This window comes from Lynx canadensis, chromosome C1 (genome assembly GCF_007474595.2).
Source record: "Lynx canadensis isolate LIC74 chromosome C1, mLynCan4.pri.v2, whole genome shotgun sequence".
Lineage (NCBI taxonomy): Eukaryota > Metazoa > Chordata > Mammalia > Carnivora > Felidae > Lynx > Lynx canadensis.
In genome coordinates, this window is record NC_044310.1 from 158,036,019 (window position 1) to 158,060,906 (window position 24,888).

General features: G+C 35.7%; 1 protein-coding gene across 2 annotated transcripts in view; it reads right to left on the minus strand.

Annotated features, from left to right (window-relative positions):
* Positions 1-1,333: 1,333 nt before the first annotated feature.
* The window catches only part of FASTKD1 (FAST kinase domains 1), a 47,884-nt gene continuing 24,329 nt past the window's right edge, over positions 1,334-24,888 (minus strand). The window contains exons 5-15 of one of the 2 annotated variants that reach the window (XM_030325817.2): positions 24,398-24,796; positions 22,300-22,410; positions 21,065-21,196; positions 16,130-16,616; positions 14,969-15,083; positions 12,689-12,817; positions 11,534-11,665; positions 11,058-11,171; positions 3,436-3,574; positions 2,674-2,788; positions 1,334-1,460 (exon numbers count right to left, since the gene is read on the minus strand). In XM_030325817.2, the coding sequence (XP_030181677.1) occupies positions 1,365-1,460; positions 2,674-2,788; positions 3,436-3,574; positions 11,058-11,171; positions 11,534-11,665; positions 12,689-12,817; positions 14,969-15,083; positions 16,130-16,616; positions 21,065-21,196; positions 22,300-22,410; positions 24,398-24,796 (1,969 nt within the window). In that variant the 3' untranslated portion in view covers positions 1,334-1,364. The remainder of the gene's footprint in view (positions 1,461-2,673; positions 2,789-3,435; positions 3,575-11,057; positions 11,172-11,533; positions 11,666-12,688; positions 12,818-14,968; positions 15,084-16,129; positions 16,617-21,064; positions 21,197-22,299; positions 22,411-24,397; positions 24,797-24,888) is intronic. The other variant, XM_030325818.1, reaches the window with a different exon arrangement.

A 24,888-nucleotide genomic window follows, 5' to 3' on the forward strand; every position in this document is an offset into this window, starting at 1 on the left:
ACCAACTTATTTTGGGACAGAATGAATTTAGAAGGTCAAGAAGTCAGAAGATAGCAAGCTTCAAATGCTAATTACCTGCACTTACACCAAGTAGCCTGAGGATAGTTACAACATGGCTTTCTGCTGAGCACAAATACACCACACTTGGAAGAAGGGCTAGGGATTACGTCCCATAGTAGGTCCCTAGTTACTATTTTATTAAATAAATGTGTTGTAAGGCAAGAGAAAATCGTTATTCACCCAGCATGTATACGATCAGACCAGGTCAAGTTTGGTCCACTTTCTGGGGTGCCCGGGTGGCTCAGTCGGTTGAGTGTCTGACTTCGGCTCAGGTCATGATCTCGTGGTTTGTGAGTTCGAGCCCCACATCAGGCCCTCTGCTGTCCACACAGAGCCCGCTCCAGATCATCTGTCCCACACCCTCTCTCTCTCTGCTCCTTCCCCACTTGCACTCTCTCTCAAAAACAAACATTTAAAAAAAAAAAAAAAAAGAATGGTCACTTTCCCCCTCAGCTACCACTCCATTTCTTTACTTCCATTTATTTATTAAAAAAAAAAAAGGGGCGCCTGGGTGGCTCAGTCGGTTGAGCGTCCGACTTCGCTTAGGTCACGATCTCACGGTCCGTGAGTTCGAGCCCCGCATCAGGCTCTGTGCTGACAGCTCAGAGCCTGGAGCCTGCTTCAGATTCTGTGTCTCCCTCTCTCTCTGGCCCTCCCCCCATTCATGGTCTGTCTCTCTCTGTCTCAAAAATAAATAAATGTTAAAAAAAAAATTAAAAAAAAAAAAATCCTGTCTCCTCCTGCTTTCTATTAAACCAGTCAGGCTTTCACACCTAGCACTTCACCAAAACTACTCTTTTCAAGGTTACCAATGATTTTCATGTTGCTAAATTCAACAGTCATTTCCCAGTCCTCATTTTACCTGATGGCACCATCTGATACAACTGCTCACCTCTCCCTCCTTGAAATGCTTTCTCTACTTGGCTTCTAGGAAGTGTTAGTACCTATGACTTTCCCTCCTACCTCACTGGCCACCTGTGGCAGATACACAATATGCACTGCTGTATTCCCGGCACCTAAAACAGTTACTGACACTTAGTAGGCCCTCAAAGAATGAACTGTAAACGATTCAAGTTTCTTCAAAGCTACAAGTCTTTTATATTAAGAATTTTATACAATTTCCCAACCAGATAGTAGAGAAAGATTAAGTATTGGAGAAAGTAAAATGTCTGTTTAATAGGTATTCAATTGACCTTGAAATCAGTCAATTCTGTACTATCATTTTTCAGTTGAGTCAGGCCCCTTAATTAAAATAAGTTCAAATGTGACACACCAGCATCACGAATTTTAATTTAAAACTACAGTCATGATTTGCCTTCTCCAAATATACATTCTCTCAGGTAGTCCATCCGAGCTTCCTTTGTTGACAGTGCCATAGAGTTCCATTCAAAATGAGGGATCTGTAAAATACGCAACGTAGTTTGAATTTAAAGTTTTAAAGCAACAACAAAAAGCATCAGAGAAGACTTGTAAGCACTACTAAGCCAAACTGTAGGAGCCTATTAAATTAGCTCACATAAGCATAAACCATTTTCAGAAGCCAGGTGGGTCCTTCTTCCAGATAAAGCCCAGATACCTCCTTCTGCCTCACGGCTACTTTCACCTTCCTGTTCCTACAATACCAACAGTGGACATTTTTTCCTGTGTACCTTTCCTACATACACACACTAACCTTTTTCTCTTGTATCTCTACCCATCTCCACAGTGCCTCTCTCTCTTGTAAGATAAATAAATATAAAAACCAACAGATCTTCTACAGATAATAAAATAAATGATTTTTATTTCCTATTCAAAAAACATGGAGAATGTCTGTTTTGGAGATATTTTAATATAACTGTTTTTTTAATATTAAAAAAAAGGTAATTCTAGAACTGTCACATTAAAAGGGAACACATACTGGATGGACCTAGAGAGTATAATGCTAAGTTAAATAAGTCAGACAGAGAAAGACAAATACCATTATGACTTCATTCATGTGTGATTAAGAAACAAAACAAATGAACAAAGAAAAAAAGAGACCAAAAAACCAGACTCTTTTTTTTTTTTTTGAGAGAGAGAGAGATAGAGTGAGCACATGCGTGTGCATGCATGCAAGTGAGGGAGGGGCAGAGGGAGAGAGAAAATCTCTGCTGACAGCTCAGAGCCCAACACAGGGCTTTGTCTCACGACCGTAAGATCATGACCTGAGCCAAATTAAGAGTCCGACGCTTAACTAATTGAGCCACCCAAGAGTCCCAAACACCAGATTCTTAAATACAGAGAACAAACAGGTAACCACCTGTCAGAGAGGAGATGGGTGGAGGGGAAGGGTGAAATAGATAAAGGGGATTAAGAGGTACAAACTTCTACTTGCAAAATAAATAAATTATGGAGATGAAAAGTAGAGCATAGGGAATTTAGTCTGGAAGACTGCAAAATGTTTGAGGACAGATGATCACTACACTTAATTGTGGTGAGCACTGAGTAATGTATAGAATTGTTGAATCATGTTGTATACCTGAAATGAATATAAAAATGTATGTTAATTATACTCCAATTTAAAAAAAAAAGAAAACACATGTACATCTAGTTTTCTGAGTTCTTTAGGGGCAGAATTACATCAGTATTTCATACCTGAATTACACGATACCCCAAAATTTCCAAATGTCGTTTTTTCATAGCAGATTTCCCCTTTAAGTGAGGGATGTTTCTACAAAAAGCTCTTGAATCCAAAAATTCCAAAGCAATCCTACACAAGATTAAAAATATATATATTTACTTCTGAAATCAAAATGAAAAACTAAGTAATTATAAGCGTTTCAGGAACAAAGTTACATCTCCATAAATTAACAAAAACCAAATGAATATATGAGTATGCTAAGTTATTATTCTACTTAAATTGATAACTAGGGACAAATAACGCTACTCATTAGAATTTACACCACATTATAGTAAAAATTTCCACGCTTTCTCATTTGTTTCCTTGTCCAACATATATTTATTATGCAACTACCATATGGAAGGCACTATGAGGGACACAAACATAAACAGATACAGCTTATAGTCTAACAAAACATGTGATACATATTAAGTAACTGTAATGCAGTTAAGTGTAATGCAGGCTAAGTGCTATGAGATAAGTAGAGATGTATGGGAGCTCCAAAGAAGATACTATTTACTTCCACTGAGGACAATCAGAAGGTTAGCACTTTAGTTAGATTGCTAAGCTTTGGACAGCAAAGGACAGACAGTAAGTCAGAAGACACATGAAAAGCAAAGACACAGGAAAAGATGATATGAGCAGCAGATACTCCTACAATTAATCCTGTTAACAGAGTTCATTAAGTTATGCCAAATTTAACATTTAACAAAATCTGAAACTAAGAAATAAGATACCTTTCAGCTCCTGGTGGCAGTGTTGATCCAGTTATTTGGGTATTTGATTCCCAGTGCATTTCTGGTAGTTTTCCCAAAGTTATACTATTGCTTCCATATGGAAGAGGTTTTTTTCTTTTATCCAAGATACACTCAAAATCTAAGGAAGTACAGGAATCAACAGTATGAATTAAGTAAATTCCTACAGGTATAGGTTTAAAGATACATTTTATTTACTTAAAATTTTTTTTAACATTTATTTTTGAGAGAGAGACAGAGTGAGAAAGAGAGGGGGAGGGAGAGAGAGAGCGAGTGTGAGTGAGGAAAGGGCAGAGAGAGGGAGACAGAGGATCCGAAGCAGGCTCCGCGCTGTGAGTGCAGAGCCTGATGCAGGGCTCAAACTCACAAACTGTAAGATCGTGACCTGAGACGAAATCAAGAATTGGCCACCTAAACGACTGAGCCACTCAGGCGCCCTAAAGATATATTTTAGACATGTATATACATATATAGAGACATACATATCTATAGACACAAACAAAGAATGATGTACCTCCCTAATTACCCAACTTGTTTTATAAGATCTGGTCCAATGGCACCTGTCTTTGAAAATCAATCAATAAAAATCAACCAACAAGTATTACTAAACTAGATTTAGCATGGAGTTATATTTAGCACTGGTACAGGCCAAATCACATTAAGTTTTATTTTAATCCTCTTAAATCTCCTGGTAACATTTGGAGAAAGCTAAACCCACTCATCTGAAGGAAAGTTTCAAACATGTATCCTGTCTTTCCTGCAGGAACTGTACATGAGAGTAACTAAATAGTTGATATGGGTAAGTTCTTTTTAGACAAAATCCAGCTAATGCAGAAGAAATGATACAGAATATCACTACTTTACCACCCCTAACGAATGATGGATTTAGACAATAATTTTAATGGCTAATAAAATCTGTAGGTGAAAAACTGATAGGAGAACTTTCTAATGGATAAGCTGATGAATCTTTAATATAATAAAAATAAGACAACCAGCATAGTGTGTCTTCTGATATGATGCACTAACAAGTTCATACCACTTATGAAATAGTCTGGGCAAAATAAATAAATGACAGGAATCTAGCCTGAATCTAATTAAGCCCCTAGACCTAAGGACTGGCTTACAGGAAAACAAGGGATGCAGGAGCATGTTGAATGATACAACAGGGTTGCAACTGGAAAAGTCTAGATAGTGAAAAAAAATTTCTTTCAATAAATAAATTGTAAGGGGAAAAGAGAAAAGTAGAACTTAAAAATGTAATGTTTGGATTCCAATTTCAAAAAATAAACAGTAAAATAAAACATACAAAAGACAATTGAGACATTCAAACATTGACAAGCTATGTGATATTAAGAAATTATTGGGGCGCCTGGATGGCTCAGTTGGTTAAACGTCCAACTTCATTTGGTCATGGTCCAACCTTCATTTGGACAGGTCATGATCTCACAGTTCCTGAGTTCCAGCCCTGTGATCCGGCTCTCTGCTGTCAGCAGAGCCCACTTCGGATCCTGTTCTCTCTCTCTGCCCCGCCCAAGCTCTCACGTACGCACTCTGTCAAAAATAAACACATATTTTTTTAAGTTTACTTACTTATGAGAGAGAGAGAGAGAGAGAGAGAGAGAGAGAGAGAGAGAGAGAATGAGCAGAGGACAGGCAGAGAGAGGGAGAGGGAGAATCCCAGGCAGGCATTTGCTGTCAGCACAGAGTTCGACCTGGGGGGCTTGATCCCAGGAACCACTGAGCGACCCAGGGTCCCCAAAAATAAACATTTAAAAAATTATTATGAATGGCTATAGGGGTGTTCATGATGGTACTGTGGTTATGCATCTTTTTAGATATACATTTTAAGATGGTATGTCTGATTTGCTTGAAAAGGATCAAGTGAATTTTGATAACTGTTGATGCTGGGTGGAGGTTCATCATGCTATTCTATCTTTGTACTTGTTTTGAAATGTTTTGTAATAAGAACAATGGTAAAAATATTTAAACCAAGAAAAAAAAAACAGGACTGAAATGAAAAAAGAAACAACAAATGAAAAGGAGGAAAGAGTAGGTTTAGTTATCTGCTTTTTATACATAAGGGAAACTGAGGCACTGAAGCAACTTCAAGTTAAGTATCAAACATGAAATATAGTTCTCTCATTGAGGGAACGCATTCTGGAGCTATAATGCCTAGGTCAAATACTGGCTCAGCCATTTGCCAACTATATAACCTTGGGCACACAATAATGTCTCTGGGCCTCAATTTCCTAATATATGAAATAGAATAATTTATGTATCTAGTAAGGGCATAATAAAGAAGTTTATTTTATATAAAGCATTGAAGACGGCATCTAACATGTAAGAAACAATATGTAGTTATATCAATTGCTATTGCTGTTGTTGTATGAAACTGCAGCATTGTTTGACAGCTGCGTGTACCAACAAAATATCCTCAAAAAAATCTAAGGATTAAATAAACATCACATACTCACTCAATGAAATATGTATGAAGTCACTAAAAATAATATATATCTATGGGCACAGAAAAATATTTACAATATGTAAACATAGCTACAACTACTATATAGAATAAGCCCTTTTTTGTTTTAAACAAGTTAGAAAAACACAGTAAAAGTAAACAATGATTAAACATGGTAATTCTTTTTTGTTATCTGTACTTTCTGGGTTTTTTAAGTATATATTTTGTAATTTTTTTAAAAATGTGTGTCTTGAGGCTCCGTAGCTCAGGGGTTAGAGCACTGGTCTCGTAAAAATGTGTGTCTTTTTTGGGGGCGCCTGGGTGGCTCAGTTGGTTGGGCATCTGACTTTAGCTCAGGTCATGATCTCATGGCTGGTGACTTCAAGCCCCGTGCCAAACTCAGTGCTGACAGTTCAGAGCCTGGAGCTTGTTTCGGGTTCTGCTTCTCCTCTCTCTCTGCCTGTCCGCCACTCACACTTTGTCTCTCTCTCCTTCAAAAATAAATAAACATTAAAAAAATTTTTTTAATATGGGTTTTTAAAACCCTAAGCAATGCTTCTAATCCACAGTTATTAATCATACTATTATACTGTCTTAATTATGCCATATCCATATACACAAATATTACCAGTTAAACCTTATTTTAATGATTTATATACATTTTCACATAAAAATAAGCCTCTTGACAGCAGGAAGTACAAACATGAGTTGGAAATACAATGGGATATAGTAATCCTGGTTTCAGTACTAATTACATGTTATGCATGATTTGTAATACATGATTTTTTTTTTACTTTTTTCTTTTCTGTATTTTCCAAATGTTTTACATAGATGTGACTCTAATCAGAAAGAAACATTAACAAAAATAATAAAATGCAGTAACAGGAATGAAGAGCCAGTCACAGTGCCTGTCACAAAGCTGGTGCTCAATAATTTTAAATTATGAGATGGAGTTACCCACCATTTTCACATTCATACTTTAGTGCATTTCCTTCCTTTAGTGCATTATTTTTACAGGAGTATATTTTAAAATATAGAAATATATAATTTTTTTAATGTTTATTTATTTTGAGAGAGAGAGAGGGAGAAAGGGAGTAAAATGGGGTCGGGGGGAGGGTGCAGAGAGACAGGGAGAGAATCCCAAGCAGGCTCCTGTCAGTGCAGAGCCCGACGCAGGGCTCGACATCACAAACCATCAAGAAAAATCAAGAGTTAGATGCTTAACCGACTGAGCCACTCAGGTGCCCCAAAATACACATATATTTTAAACAGTGCAGATTAACAGGAGTATGAAGACACAGTCCCCAATCTGTGAGTTTTCAACTTTACAATGGTACAAAAGTGATAAGCATTCAATAGAAACCATACTTCAGATTTTTAATTTGGATCCTGCGTGGGCTAACATGCACTACAATAATCTCTTTTGATGCTGGGCAGCAATAGTGAGGACTGACAACTGACACAGAACCATCCTGTTTTTCACGTTCAGTACAGTATTCAATAAATTATATGAGATATTCAATACCTTACTGTAAAACAGGCTTTGTGATAGATGTTTTTGCCCAACTGTAGGCTAATGTAAGTGTTCTGAGCACATTTTAGGTAAACTAAGCTAAACTGTGATGTTCAGCATGTTACATGTATTAAATGCATTTTTGACTCACAATATTTCCAATGTAAAATGGGTCTCCTGGGATATAACCCCATGGTAAGCCAAGGAAGATCTAAGTCAATCTTTTAAAACAACCCTGTCACAGGGTGTAGGTCGTCCCCCAATACCTAATACTTCCATTCATTTTTAATAATAGAATTAGCTGAGTACATAACCCGGAATAAAAACCACATTTTCTTAACTTAACATAGCCAAGTGTGGCCATGGGGTATAATTAAAATGATTATATATGTGCAGAGGCGCCTGGGTGGTTCAGTTGGCTAAGCGTCCAACTCTTGATTTCGGCTCAGGTATGGTCTCACAGTTTGTGGGCTAGAGTCCCGTGTCAGACTCCACATGTTGGCAGTATGAACCTTGCTTGGGATTCTCTCTCTCCCTTTCTCTCTGTCCCTCTCCTGCTCATGCTCTCCCTCTCTCTCTCTCTCTCTCTCTCTCTCTCTCTGCACCCCCCCCCCAAACAGTATATGCAACTTCAAGGAACGGTACTTAAGGGACACCCTTCCCTTTCCTTCCCTCCCCCTTCTGCTCAGATTATAGATGTGATAAAGTAGAAGGAGTCATTTTGGACCAAAAAGTGGAAGCTACATGTTGAGGTTGTAAATTATAATAAAATAGAAGGATCCTGAACTTCAATGTTCACGGAGCCGGCATCCCAGCCTTGGATGCCAGTTACACATACAGGAGAAGGAAATAACTTTAAGTTCCTATTATTTGTGGATTTTTGTCACTCATAGCCAAATATAATCCTGACTAACATAAAACCAAACAACTGAGAATACGTGTTTTGTAGTACAAGATGAGGGTATTAATGACTATTGGGTTCAGCCTTCGGCTGAATACAAAAATCACTCACACACACACACACACACACACACACACACACACACACCATCTGATCACCCATTTCTGCCCAAACATTTCTTCTTCACAAGGCAGACCATTATTTCATTTTTTGACAAATCTTTCATAAAACCCTTATATTGACGTAAAATACTCCTTTTTTTCCCTTATTTTTATTCTTGAGATAAATATCCACTTCTTCTTTCACATAGCAATCCTTAAAACATTATGTTATACCCACCATAACTCTTCCAGTTTTCAGATTAAACATTCCTAGCTTCTTTGTTAAATAAAATTTATTGAGCACTCACTATGTTCCAAGGACACTGCTAAATGCTTTTCATGCAATATGTCAGGTAATCCTATTAAGTGGGCATTATCATCCCCATTTACAGATGAAGAAACTAATAAAGTTCGGAGGTTTAGGAACTTGCTCAGGGACTGGAATCTGTGCAGTTCCTGTCCTCTCTAGTTGTAAGACATGATTTCTAGATCCTTTGTTTCCAGGCCCTATTTGTCACTCTCACAAAATGTAACGCTCAAAAGAAGAATACAACACTAAGATATGTCTGAGGGCCAGAATACAGTGGAACTACTAACTTTCTTGTTATTCTTAATAACATAGTTTAAAACAGTATTTGACTTTTGGTAACCATTTACAGTATTAGTTTATATCAAGCTTTTAATACTTTATAACATCCTGTATGTATGCAGAAGTTTTCTAATCCTAAATTTTATAAAGTTTATGTTAATCCTCTTAAAACCTCATCTTTTCCTTTAAGTCCACATTTGAATTTAGCTATTTTTTAAAGTTTATTTATTTATTTTGAGAGAGAGAGAGAGAGAGAGCACACAAGTAGGTGAGGAGCAGAGAGAGAGGAAGAGACAGAATCCCAAGCAGGCTCCATGCCATCAGTGCAGAGCCCAATGTGGGACTCAAATTCACGAACTGAAAGATCATGACCTGAACCGAGATCAAGAGTCAGACACCTAACCAACTGAGCCACCCAGGTGCCCTAAATTTAGCTATTAAAAAAAAAAAAATCTTATGTTGCCACCCAATTTATCAGCTGGCCAACCAACTTTATGTCATCCATGATGAAATCAGAATGCCTTCTACAACTAGACCACTGTGAAACAAGGTTAACCAGGTTAGAGTTGATCATACGTACCTATGGAAATCTTCATCCAGGTTGATAATCCAACTTAGTTTTTATGATGAGCTTAAAACAATGAAATTGCTTCAGGGTACTTAGTGGAGAGGAAAAGAACTTTTGAAGATCTAGGAATGTTCAGTGAATCTGAACCTGGGATTTACTTAGAATTTTTTAAAAATATTTTTTAATGTTTATTTACTTTGGGGGGGGGTAGAGAGCATGAGTGGGGGAGGGGCAGAGAGAGGGGGAGACACAGAATCCAAAGCAGGGTCCACACTCTGAGCTGTCAGCACAGAGCCTGATGCGGGGCTCAAACTCACAGACCGTGAGATCATGACCTCAGCCGAAGCCAGACACTTAATGGATTAAGCCACCCAGGAGCCCCTGGGTTTTACTTACAATTAGTAAAAGATAAGTAAAAAATTTTTTTTGAAAAACAGCAAAATGCTGACGGTTATCAAAGCTGGACCATGGGAACCTGAGAAATCACTGTACTCTTCTATTTCAGTCTGTTTGGAAATTTCCATTTGATGAGACAATTCTACTTTAATTAGTTCAGTCTTCTGGGGCGCCTGGGTGGCTCAGTTGGTTAAGCGGCCAACTCTTGATTTTGGTTTATGATCTCACAGCTTGTGAGCTCGAGCCCCGCGTGGGGCTCTGTGCCTATAGCGTGCAGCCTGCTTGCGATTCTCCCTCTCTCTCTGCCCCTCCCCTGCTCATACTCTGTTTCTCAAAAATAAATAATAAAAAAATTAAAAAAAAAAAAAAACTTTTAAAAATAGATCTACCCTATGACCCAGCAACAGCACTGCTAGGAATTTACTCAAGGGATACAGGAGTGCTGATGCATAGGGGCACTTGTACCCCAATGTTTATAGCAGCACTCTCAACAATAGCCAAATTATGGAAAGAGCCTAAATGTCCATCAACTGATGAATAGATAAAGAAATTGTGGTTTATATACACAATGGAACACTACTTGACAATGAGAAAGAATGAAATCTGGCCTTTGTAGCAACGTGGATGGAACTGGAGAGTGTTATGCTAAGTGAATTAAGTCACACAGAGAAAGACAGATACCATATGTTTTCACTCTTATGTGGATCCTGAGAAACTTGACAGAAGACCATGGGGGAGGGGAAGGAAAAAAAAAGTTAGAGAGGGAGAGAGCCAAAGCATAAGAGACTCTTAAAAACTGAGAACAAACTGAGGGTTGATGGGGGGTGGGAGGGGAGGAGGTGGGAGGGAGGGGGGGGTGGGTGATGGGCACTGAGGAGGGCACCTGTTGGGATGAGCACTGGGTGTTGTATGGAAACCAATTTGACAATTAATTTCATATTTAAAAAAATAATTATAAAATAAAAAAGTGGTCTTAGAGTGATAAAAAAAATAATAAATAAATAAATAAATAAACTTTTATAAAAAAAATTAGTTTAGCCTTCTGAAAGTACCTAGTAACCTGCCAAATACTTACCTATTTTATGGTAATAAGGTGTAAGAACCGAGGCTTTTACATAATTGGTTCCTCCTAACACCTCTGCTAACATTTTATAAATCTGCTGTTGTGCTCCATTCATGCTGCCAGTATCTTTATGAAAATAAAAATAATTACTTCACTTAAAATAGGTTAATCCATTTTTTAATAAAAATCATCCCAATTCTGCAAACCAAAAAACAAAGATTAGTATTTTCATCAAGAGCTTCAGTATAATACCATATGCAATGATATTAAATTCAGAACAATGTAAGTTCTGTATTTTCTACCAAAAGAGGATTAGTGTCCTAAATATTAAGAAATTCTTATAACACAAATCTCACCTACAAAACGGTTCTACTAAATAGGTCATGGCACTCGCAGCAACTCTGGTGTCATGGTTAGGCTTAGCAAGGTACTACCTAAAGTTTACTTTGGAATTAAACTTTGCTGTCTGACCCAAAGAAAACTCAAACCTTTATTATACTGTTGTTGGCAGAAGCGGTCATGAAACCATGGAATCTGATACTCAGGGCATTCCAAGCAGACAGCTCTATTTAACTCCATAAGACGTAATTGGACCCTCATACTTAAAGATGAACATAAAACTGAAAGCAAAAATAAAATATTAATGGATTTTAACAGGTTTTTCACATTCATTTATTCCCATTATTTGTTAGTACTTTTAGTCTCATATTATAAAATCATCTCATTTGCACACACATGCTTTATATTTTTTAATTATTCAATGGTTTGATTAGGAACAACTCTTATGTCATTTTCACTACTCACAAACATTAGAACTACATTTTTAAAAATACAACCAAAGAATTTTCATTGACCTAATATTTCACATTAGGAACCAATCCTAAAGAAACAAAGACGAGGTCAGTGATTCATATATAACAGTCATTATTTATAATAATGAAGAATTGAAAACAACCTACATGATAACAAATGCTATCACATTCACATCATGGCAGATTATATAGACACTAAAAAAAATCATGACATCAAAAAATACTTAATGGCATGCAGAACTGTTCAAAATATAGTTCAATGACCATAGGCAACATACAAAAGTGATATATAAATAATCCAAATTTTGTTTTAAAATAGAGATAGATATATAAACACACACATAAGAACAGGAGACAGACAGAAAAAAAAGATACACTCCAAAACATTATTTAAAGTGGTAGTTTCAGGGGCGCCTGGGTGGCGCAGTCGGTTAAGCGTCCGACTTCAGCCAGGTCACATCTCGCGGTCCGTGAATTCGAGCCCCGCGTCAGGCTCTGGGCTGATGGCTCGGAGCCTGGAGCCTGTTTCCGATTCTGTGTCTCCCTCTCTCTCTGCCCCTCCCCCGTTCATGCTCTGTCTCTCTCTGTCCCAAAAATAAATAAACGTTGAAAAAAAAAAAAAAAAAGTGGTAGTTTCACTTGGCAAAAGATGATGAGTAATCTCTTACTTTCATTTTTATACTTTTCTATGTTTTCCAAATTTTCTACAAGAAGCAGGAAATACTTTTATAAACAGAAAAACATATATTAACATTCGAGTGCTTCAGTAGAGGTAGAGTTGAAACCTGGCTAAAAGCACAAGTAATAATTTGATAAAATATAGGTACATACGTTCAAGTTGAGAATCCATTTTGGCTAAGAATTTAATGTTAAAAATAGCCTGCAGCAGATCTTCTGGAAAATATTCAAGTGTGGCCAAAGAGAAACCAAGAAACACTAACATGAGAGGATCCAGTACACCTAAAACAAAATTACCATTAAAAAATTTATAATGTACAGCCACTTCACATATACGTAAGTACACACTTTATTCAGTTCAAACCAGGTTTTTAAAAAATAATACAAACACAGCCTTTTTTAAATACAAACACAGCCTTGACAAAACTCATCTATACTGTTAATAAGACAGGATAGTGGTGAAGTGCTTACATCTGGGTGGGAATAGAGTAGGAAAGGGGGACAGGAGAGAAGGATACTGTGGTAATACTCTGTTTCTTCACCTGGATAGGATTCCTTGGGTGATTCAATTTGTATAAATTCATACTACATGCTAAGGATATGTAAATGTTCCTGTATTATTATTTCACTTCCATAAAAAGTGTTTTAAATTGCTTTGAAAAGAGAAAGAATTCAAAACAAAAGGTCAATGGTGTATGTAAAAACTGGTCCTAGTCTTTATAAATTGGTAACAATATAATATTGTTCAGAATGTGTTAGGTATCCCAGCGCCTGGGTGGCTGGGTTGGTTGAGCCACTGACTCTAGATAAACGCTCAGGTCATGATCTTGCAGTCATAAGATCAAGCCTCACATTAGGCTCCTCCCTTTTTCTCTGCCCTGCTCTCTGCCTCTCCTCTGCTCGTGTGTGCACTCTCTCTCTCTCTCTCTCAAAATACATAAATAAACTTAAAAAAAAAGAGAATGTGTTAGGCGTCATTCCAACTTTACATATATATTAACTCACTGAAATCTCACTTCAGTATATGGCAGGAACAATTATTATCTCCTCTTTGTAAATAAGTATACAGAGGCACAGAGAAGTTAAATGACTTGCCTAAAGTCACACAGTTAGCAGCAAGTGGAGGCTAGACTACTATTCTGTGCTGCTGTGTAGGGATCTCAAATATCCAGGCTGAGTGTAGACACATGTGAAGCTCAGATTTCATATAGCAGTTCCTCCCTTTCCTGTCCCCCAACAGCATGACACATGTCCCAGAGTACAAGACTAAGGTTATTTAGCTGATTTGCCTCATCCAAGAGACATTTCTGATGAGAAGGAAGGGGTCCCTATTGACAGCAATATTCTTAGAAAGGACAACAAAGATGTTAAATCTTTTCTTCTGGATATTTTTGCTGAGTCTATTTAATAAATCAAAATCAAGTCATAAATGAGGTTAATAGTAACCTGTCAAAATTATATTTATTCAAAATAAAGAAAATTATCATACCATTATTTAAAAGTTTACTTATAAAGGCTCCCATGAATTTTCCAAACATTCTGTTAGTAAGTCTTAAAAAAATCAAAGCTATATTTCTCAACCTTTCTTCTCTTAAACATTTTATTTAAAAAAAAAAAGGATATGCTTTCATTTCCTTCTGATGGACACAAGACTGAACAACTGGGAGAGCACACTCTAAGTCTCAGATTCAGGTCTCCTCTTTCTACACATAATTCTGTTACTAAAAAAGGGTGTATATGAATGCCACACGTGCATACGCCCATTCATGACTAAATATATACATATCACAACAGCCCATTTTACTTATCTATTTGCAGACAAAGTAGTATCAGACATAGTTCTCATATCATAGTATCGGTCAATGACAAGAGAAAGGAAAAAAAAAAACAGAATATCTAGATTATAAGAGACTAAAGAGGTATCATCCTAATGCAATAGATGGTCCTTGATTAGATCCTGGGTCCAAAATAACCACTGTGAAGAGTATTTGGGGAACCATGGGCTGTGTATTAGATATTAGGGACTACTCATTTTCTTAGATGTGATAACACTATTATGGTGAAGAGGTCATTATTCTTAGGAGGTATATGCTGAAGCAATTAGGGGTAAAGGATCACAACACAACTTACTGTGAAATGGCTCTGAAAAAAAGTAAGAGAGCAAGAGAAACAAACAATAAAGCAAATATAATAAAATGTTAACAATTACTAAATCTGCCCATTGAGTATATAGGGGCTCTTTGATTCTTTCCATTTTTTCAAGTTTGACATTTTTTCATAATAAAAATGCTTCAAAAATGGGTACAAACTTTTTTTTAGGTCTAGAACTCATGGCTGTTATGGTTACCCCTTAAATGAAGGATATCTCTTACCACAATGGCAATGGTATCCTCCAACCTACTTACTCAATGTACTGCCAAACAATATACCTACTTAAGTAAGAATTAAGGTGTTGAACGCAAATTCCAAAAAATTCATCACTTTGAGGTGGATCATAGTTCAAGATGCTAAATGGAAGAATAATAGGAAGGATCGCAAAAGGGTGGATCTGTATAAACACAACAAAATGTTACAGTTTAAACTTCAGTAAAACAAAACAAAATTTTAACCTAATTATTATTTTGGGTAGAAATCTTTTTCTAACGTGCTGAGAGTTAAATGAACATGCCTACAGTAAAATGATAAATGCAGCACTACTTATTAATTTTTCCACCCTGCTAAAATCTACTTAATCCTACCACTAGTTTCTAGTAACTCTAGTATCAACACAGAAAAAATTAATCAGATAAAATGCAAATTAATTTTGTTAGGTGTAAAACCTATTCCAGGATTCATTAGTCATTAAAATGAATAGGAAATAGTATCACTAATTTCCATCCTATCAGCGCATTATAGAGACCCATCATATAATGTAATTAAGGAAGCTAATTAGTTTATAATCATTAGCATTTATTTTTCTTTCATTGATTCATTTTTTAATTTCATTATTCACTCATTCATCCAAAACTTAATGACTGCCAGGTACAACAGATTTTTATTTTAATTTGGGAGAAATATCGTCTCGTAAGTAAAAGCCTTATCTGATATATACAAGAGATTTTAATAAGTGAGCTTCTTCTCACATAATCCAAAAAGCAACATTTTACAAGTAAGTTCCAGAAACAAATCTGTAAGAAAACACACTGACAATTTAAGAATACACAAGTCAGTGTACAGCTTATATTTTTCTCATTTTTCACATTTGGGCTTTTGAATGGAGTCGTTCTTAGTAAAAGTAATATTACAGGATTATAGAAAATAAAAAGAAAATAAAAATCATTCATACTCCATTTCCTAATACAACTACTATTAAGTATTTCCTTCTAGACAATGAAAGTTGACTACAGATCCTAAAAACATTGTAGTGAACCAAAAGGTGACTGCTAATCTCCCCAAATCTATACTGCAGGAGGAAGAAACTTTAGAGGAAGAACAAACTGTGGCACCAAACACTAGAATTTAATTTTTAAACTTCCAATTCCAATTAAGTTCTCAAAGTACTTACGATGAACTTATTCTTTTAGAAACTGACAACTACATAAAACTCAATTTCACCTTTTCAGTCTGCTGAAGGACCACCGAAGCTATCCTATCAAGTAGCAAAGTACTGAGGTAGTTAGTTCTAGAAAGAAAAGATGCAATCTCAGCCACATTTTTGTAATTAATTTCATCCATCAAACGGTGTAAAGTAGCAACTGTTTCTTCAAGAAGTGACTCAGCAAACCAGTCTCCTTTTAAAGATTTAAGTTCTTCCCATAACAGATTCAAATTGGTGCATTTCTGTAGTCTCTGAAGACCATAGTGATCTAGTTTTTGAAGTAGTTTCAGCTGTTTCCCAGTAGTATTATCCAGATATGTGCGATCATAATGAATCCATCTTAAAACAGATGTGGCGAAACTATTCAGGTCAGTTAGGTCACATTGTGGTAAAACTGCTTCAATTCGAGATACCTCCACTTCATTTAGGTAAGGAGATGGAAGAATGGAAAGGGCATAGACCAGGATGGAAATCTCACTAGGTATAACACTAATTTTCAAATAACTATAAAGGAAGGGGGAGAAAATGAAAAGAACAAAATTAATAAATCAGCAACAATAATGAAATATATTTAAAGTCTGAATATATAATTATTATTATAATTAATAGATGTGGTAGGCTTAAAATACAAGTTAGTTTAAGAAGGGTTAGATAAATTCAAAGATGACAGGTCCACAAAGGATTACTAAGAGAAGTCCTAAGATTTTCTAAGGCACATCCCAAATATTTTACGCAAAAATGAAACCATAGTCCCTAGCAAACCAAAGATCAGTGTCAGAACAATGTTTCCAGGGCTGTTGCTTGTGACAGATTTTGGGCTCAAAGTTTGGTCTGACCTGTCAGGAGCTGGTATGACCTAGCACAGGCCCTGCCATACTGTGATCACTCAGTAACACTAGTTCCCTTCCCACTTCTGCTATATAGGAAGTCCAACCTTAAAAAAACAGAAAACACAGAACATACAAGTGACCCCATTTTCTACTCCTTTTTCCCCAAATTCCCATGATAACAGTCTCACCCCCAAAGTAAGAGTCTTGCCACCAGGACAGCAGTTGTTAAATCGCAAATAAAAAACCGAGAACTTTTAAAGATTCTTTTAGCTTAGACGTACTAGAAGAAAAAATCAAATCTAAATTAAAACAAAGTTGTTGAGCTACTTTTTAAAATATTAAATTAGCACATTAAAATAATCATAATAGTCATTGCTAGAAAGGGTGCATAAGCACAGGCATTTTAAACCTAAAAAGCAACAATATCATTTGACATGGTCAATTCCTGTCTAGGAAACTAGACTAAGAAAATAAACTAAAATGTGGGCAAATATGAACCTATTTTGGGGCTCCTGGGTGGCTCAGTTGGTTAAGCATCCAACTTCGGCTTGAGTCATGATCTCACAGTTCATGGGTTCGAGCCCTGCATCGGGCTCTGGGCTAACAGCTCAGAGCCTGAAGCCTGCTTTGGATTATGTGTCTCCCTCTCTCTCTGCCCCTCCCCTATTCATTCTCTGTCTCTCTCACTCTCTCTCTCAATAATAAATAAACATTAACAAATTTTTTAATTTTTTAAATATATAGGATTATGAAAGAAAAATAAGATGCTAGCAAAGATTTGTGTTATGTTAATTCATCGTATTTTTACATGGCTAACATTCAAAAACTAAATATTCAATGAGGGAATACTTAAGTGAATTATGATACAGTCATATGATAGGTAATATCCAGTCATTAAAAAGATTTACAAATAGTTCTAAATGATGTGAGAAAATGTTAAGTGGGTAAGGTTAAGGGGGGGGGGGGGGAATACAAAACTAATCTCAACTAGGAGGGACAAAAAATTTTTTTTTCAATATATGAAATTTACTGTCAAATTGGTTTCCATACAACACCCAGTGCTCATCCCAAAAGGTGTCCTCCTCAATACCCATCACCCACCCTCCCCTCCCTCCCACCCCCCATCAACCCTCAGTTTGTTCTCAGTTTTTAACAGTCTCTTATGCTTTGGCTCTCTTCCACTCTAACCTCTTTTTTTTTTTTTCCTTCCCCTCCCCCATGGGTTCCTGTTGAGTTTCTCAGGATCCACATAAGAGTGAAAACATATGGTATCTGTCTTTCTCTGTATGGCTTATTTCACTTAGCATCACACTCTCCAGTTCCATCCACGTTGCTACAAAGAGCCATAGTTCGTTCTTTCTCATTGCCATGTAGTATTCCATTGTGTATATAAACCACAATTTCTTTATCCATTCATCAGTTGATGGACATTTAGACTCTTTCCATAACTTGGCTATTGTTGAGAGTGCTGCTATGAACATTGGGGTACAAGTGCCCCTATGCATCAGTACTCCTGTATCCCTTGGGTAAATTCCTAGCAGTGCTATTGCTGGGTCATAAGGTAGGTCTATTTTTAATTTTCTGAGGAACCTCCACACTGTTTTCCAGAGTGGCTGCACCAATTTGCATTCCCACCAACAGTGCAAGAGGGTTCCCGTTTCTCCACATCCTCTCCAGCATCTATAGTGCAGGGAAAAAAAATTTTATACACACATGTGTAAGTATTATCACAAATGTATATATATCACAAACTGTTGTCAGTGGATGAATGAGTTTAGGAATGATTTTTATTTTCTTCTTTATACTTTTTTCTATTTTCCAAAATTTCCAAAATAATTGTTATACAATGTTTGGCCCAGTGCCTGACACAAAGTAGGTACTCAATTAGTACTAAATGAATATTTTATTCTTAGAGCCACAAAAAATAAATACACCCTTTTATGTAAAGGGAAAAACTTCATCTGTCTGCAGAATTGACCTAGGAGATAGAACTCTCAATATTTGCCAACCTTGTGATACTTGTCTAAAAGTAAACTCCCAACAGATACAATCTCTTCAACCTCCACTTGATGTTTTTCCTGGAAATAGTTCCTCAAATTCCAAAACTTACATGTGCATGTGTGTTCCCTTACAATATCACCACATACCCACCAGTATGGCTAAAATTAGAAAATAAAAATATACAAGTGTTGGCAGGGACGTGGAATAGGAATGCTCACATTCTGCTGGTGGGAATATAAACTGGTACAGATACTCTAGAAAACCATTTACCAGGATCTACTGAGGATGAACATATATTTAATCTATGAACCAACAATTACAATCCTTGGTAAATATCTACAGAAGTGCATACATATATCTACTAAAAGATATGTATGAGGATATTCATAACAGCACTATTCATAACAGCCAAAAACTGGAAACAAAATATCCACCGCCTATAGAATGAATAAAAATATTTTTGTTATATTCTTACAAAGAGAATACCATACAACAAAAACATGGGTAAATCTCATAAACATAATATTGAGCCAAAAGAAGCCAGACACAAAATAGGCAAAACTAATCCATGCAGTTAGAACTAAGTGTAGCAGTTAATCTGGGAGACAGGGGAAGCAGAGTAATGAGGAGAAATGTACATTATATTTCAATACAGTAAAAAAAAAAAAAAGCCACCAAAAACCAACATTATTCTAGTAAATCAATTCCCTGTGTTCTCTGAATGGTTTCAGGAGCTATTTGTATAAACATCTATGTGAATAGTTCAATTAAATTGTGTTCCTTCTAACATCTACTTAATATTGCTTGCACTGAAATAGGGGAAAGTGAGCACCTATGATTTTCATACAACATCTCCCAATTAGGGTTTGGATAAAATTTTAAATTACAGAGACATATAAGGGCCATCCCTACTCAGAGTTACTAAATTTTAACATTGTCATATTTGCTTCAAGTCATTCTATAAAGGAAATAAAACATCACAGGTAAAGTGGAATCCCCTTGTATGATCCCACTTCTGCTCTTATTTTTGTTAACATACCTAGAGGCAAACGGTATTCTATAATTTAACTTTTTAAAAAACATTGTGCAGACCAAATAAACCATGTCCCTGGGTCAGTTTATGAAAATTTAGAACATAAAATTCTTCATTCAGAGGCTAATAAAAGTCCATGCTATATGTGAAAAGGGTGAGGAAACAATAATCCTGCATATTAATACCTTGATAAGAAGGAAGTTATTTCTTCAAGAAAAGAGTGAACTTTCTACTAACATACCTATTAAGCTAAATTTTCACCTGATAAAGTGCCACCTCTTATTCTTCAGTTCAAATCCTTCTGAACCTTAACAGCATATACCTTTATTATAATAAAAATCATTTTGAACTACGTGCCAGTCTTTTGATTAATCGCATAGAATCCCATGTCTGGTCTTCCAGGAATCAAACTAAATCAAACTAAATCAAACTAGTATAGAAAAATGGAGGAGAAAAAGATTAATCTAGCTTTAGTTTCACTCAAGACATTATTCTGATCATTAAAATAAAAAAATTTTAATGGAAAACTCCATTTTGGCTCCATTTCCATAAACATCAATGGAAAACTAACTAACTTCCTAGTTCAAATACAAATGTTATATCCATAGAAAAGCAGAAAATGTTAAATTATATACAAAAATGCTTTTGTAAGTAATATTATTCTTAATATCTTATTTTAAAAAGTAGAAATTTAAAAAATTTAATATGTCGTAAGACAATCTAACACGCCTTAAAATAGGCAAGTAAGCAGACTGAAGGCCCCTAAATATGAATGCTCCCAAATGGAGTTTTGCCTTGTTGGGCAGCTCCAATTTTTCGTAGTCATTCTATTCCTGCATGAAAGGAAAATGCCTTGGCTTTTGCCGTTATTCATGCCCTAGGGAACTCCTCGCCCTACTGGCTTCATTTCAAAATATACCAAGCATGAGCACTTGCAAAATGGGTATTGGAGGAGACAAGTGTGTTAACATTTTAAATAATAAGCCACTTAATTCTGCCTCCAAAAGTTCCAACTCTCTACGTAATCAAGCAAAACAGATGTTGAGTCTAGATTATAAAATAAATAAACACTTTGATTTTAACCTTACCTATGCAGTAATTCTCTGAGTTTCACAAAAAGCTCTTTATTTTGAAAATGGAGAAAAATCAGTGCTCGAGTTATCTTCAATAACTCTATCGGTTTATAGTTATCCAAATGTTTATGCAGAATTGAAGCAATTCTAAAAAGAATGGTAAAATATATTAAAAATTCATTCACTTATTTATTAAACATTTACTGAGGAGCTCTTTCATGCCAGACATACACTGCTTTAGAGGAATGAATAAAATAAGGTTTTCTGTTCTTGAACAGCTATCTCAAGAAGGTGACAGAAATGTAAACAACAAAATAGAATGATATAAGAGCTATCAATGAAGTGTGAATGAAATAATATTTAATTATTAATAGTAAGAGGAGGAGGGTGACTTGATTGCTCAGTTAAGCATCTGACTCGATTTCGGCTCTAGTCATGATGTCGTGGTTTGTGAGTTTGAGCCCCACGCCGGCTCTACACTGACTCCCTCTCTCTCTGCCCTTTCCCTACTTGTGTGAGAATTCTCTCTCTCTCTCTCTCTCTCTCTCTCTCTCTCTCTCTCTCACACACACACACACACTCTCTCTCAAAATAAATAAATAAATATTTAAAAAATAATAATAGGAGGGAAAAGCATAAAGTTTCACTTTCTAAATTAAAAAGAACTCAGAAAACAGCCATCAAATTCCACATCTTCCCCCAAAAGAAATCTTTATCAGGATTTACTAACAATTAGCAAAACTGATTTAATTCTCTTTCTTAAATCCACTGGCCCTCTAATGGAACTGATTAAAAACAATGAGAAATGCGCCAAGAAATGGGGCATAAGGAATACTTTAAAAAGGAACATATAATTGATAATAAAACATTAAGTATATATCTGAACTATGCATTTTTTTTCTTCTTAAATTTCAAGTAAAAGAAAGACAATATATGGAGGTATGATTTCAAGGTAACAACTGTGGTATGAAACAAATCAAGTTCACATAGATGCCCTCCACTTTCCAAGACTAAAATGTTCTGGCTTGAGAATAACAAAGCAGCAAATGAAGTGAAAAATACTGTGGACAATTTAAAAATCTCTACCTTAAAAAACAAGCTATTTAATAAACAATGCCTTAAGTGTTAATTCCTTATTTCTTCAAAACCAACAGCTAAATTATAGAAAAAAAATAAGGCATCCTCAAAAAAAAAATAGTTACTTATGAATGACAACTAAAGATAAGGCCATGAATTTTAGGAAAGACTACTTTTTATTCAGATGTGAATTTCTGCTTTCCATCTCTTCCATTGCTCCCATCACTGCCAAGGCTTGCTGGCTGGTTAGCTCCTCTGACATTAATAATATAGTTGATTTAAGTCTAGAAGAAAAGAAAAATACTTTTATGTTGAATAACTGATGAAGCCTATGAAAGTTTTGTGTTTTTTTTTTAAATAACAGTTCTGAGGTAACAAAAAAATATAAACAAAAACTGAATTCTTTATATAATTCCAATTTTCTCCCCACCTAATAGGGGATAATATAAATATAATTGAATAAAGAAAAATATACTGTTTTCATCAAAGGAATTAGGCTTCAGTACAATCTAATCTTAAACTGTCTCTTAAAAAATACAGACAAAAGGTTTTTAAACTGATTTTCAAATAAGATAAAGTTATAATGATTATAAAATACAATAATCCAGTGAAATTCAGGACTATAGAGCTAAAGAACTAAAAATTGGCATTCTAACAATATCCCAATTATTCTAAATTGAGTAAGATCTGATCAGGAAGTCAATATACCTGCATATTAACAGAAATCTTACCTACTAAATACTTGCTGTGACACTATAAACTGAAAATTTACAAAGATGATCCATTTTGAAACCATCCAAAATTGCACACTAATACAACTATCTATATATAACTGTATCTTTTAGAATAATTTAGAATTATTCATATTGGATAGCTCTACACCATCCTTTTCATCAACTTTATCAAACATTTTCAAATCCAGCTTCTCCTCAAAGCTTTGCCCAGTCATTTATTGTCTCTATATTTTTCTTTCATTTTCCTGTCTACTATCTATAATCACTAATTTGAGTACTTATTCATAACTATATTGCAGTATCATGGTATTTATGTAATTCAATTATATATACATTTCTATCCTTCCAATTGGAATATAAACTGCTTGAAGGCAGGCACCCAGTTAAATTCAACTTCTGTACTGCTTTAGAATATGAGATTCCAACAATACTTAGTGACCAAAAATAAATAATTAAAAAATAAAATTCCGGGGCGCCTGGTTGGCGCAGTCGGTTAAGCGTCCGACTTCAGCCAGGTCACGATCTCGCGGTCCGGGAGTTCGAGCCCCGCGTCGGGCTCTGGGCTGATGGCTCAGAGCCTGGAGCCTGCTTCCAATTCTGTGTCTCCCTCTCTCTCTGCCCCTCCCCCGTTCATGCTCTGTCTCTCTCTGTCTCAAAAATAAATAAACGTTAAAAAAAAAAATTAAAAAATAAAAATAAAATTCCAATAAAAGCTTTTTAAGTAATCATCTTGTTCCCATCTTCATACAGTCTCTTAAAATGTCTTAAATGTCTTCATATAATTCACAGGACTCTTAAAATTAAAACTCTCCCTGTGTGTCCTTTGCTAACAGAGTAATAATGATGCAGATACCTCTATTATGCAACTCCTGGAACCCCTGCTTAACTGAACCTACTAATCATACTTATCTCTTGGCTCATACCTAGTAATCATTCATTAACTTAATGTTTGCTCATCTTTATATCTGAAATAGTCCTATCTACATCAGTGTCAGGCAAAACTGGAAATTTTTTAAAGATAGGAGATAGATAAAATTCACTCCAACCTAGCAAGGGAACACTTACCAAGGTGCTTAAGAAATGCCTTTGATGACAAATGTGAGGATCACAAAGCACAGAATGGTCCATTGTTAGCACTAATATAATTCTGAATATTCCACACCCTATACTGGGGGTGGGAGAGTCTTAATACCTGTGTGTAAAGCCTATCAAATGGCCCAGGAAGGGAGAATAAAAGCACTTAAGCGGCATTCTCCACAGAGAATATCCATCTCCCTCCTCCTTTGGGTTCGCCACCACCAGGAAGTCATTGGCCCTTTCTCAGAATTTAGCAGTAGACTAGCAGTAGAATTTAGCAGTAGAGATGTAAATTAGAACATTCAGAGAAAGCATCAAGGAGCAGACATAAGAGATCATTCTCCCTTCCAGGACTACATGGGGGTGACATCTGTGCCTTCTAGAACTGCAAGGAGGTCTAAGCTTGCAAGGCCCCATAGAGTCTCAACAAGAAAAACAAAGCATTTTTAGCCAAACTTACTGTTCCTTTTCTTCAGGTCCTGCCATGGGTCCCAATGCTACAAACAGTTTTACAAAGCTATGAGGGTGATTGAACAGAGAAATCATTTCAGTTAGCCTCTTTTTAGCCATTTTAACAAATTCAAAACTATGAAACTGTAGAGAGTGGTATAGACTAAGTATTTTACTGATGGAGTCCAAATCAAGGTGGTTCATATTGCTTAAAAATACCGTATTACACCTTTCTAATAGTGGGTAATAACTATATTTAATATTTCGAAGAAATTTTACTATTCTTCTTGCAACGTTGACCTGGGAAGAATCTATGGTATCAAAAAGATGTTCTGTTTTGTTCACTAATTGGTCTTGAAAATGTTGTGATATTAAAGAAGATATGTTGACCATCAATATAGACAAGGACCTAAAAAGGAAACAAATGCAAAGATTTTTACATTATTTAAGAATAAAAAACAATTCTAAGACTAAATGATTAGATATGGAAGAGAACTAGTT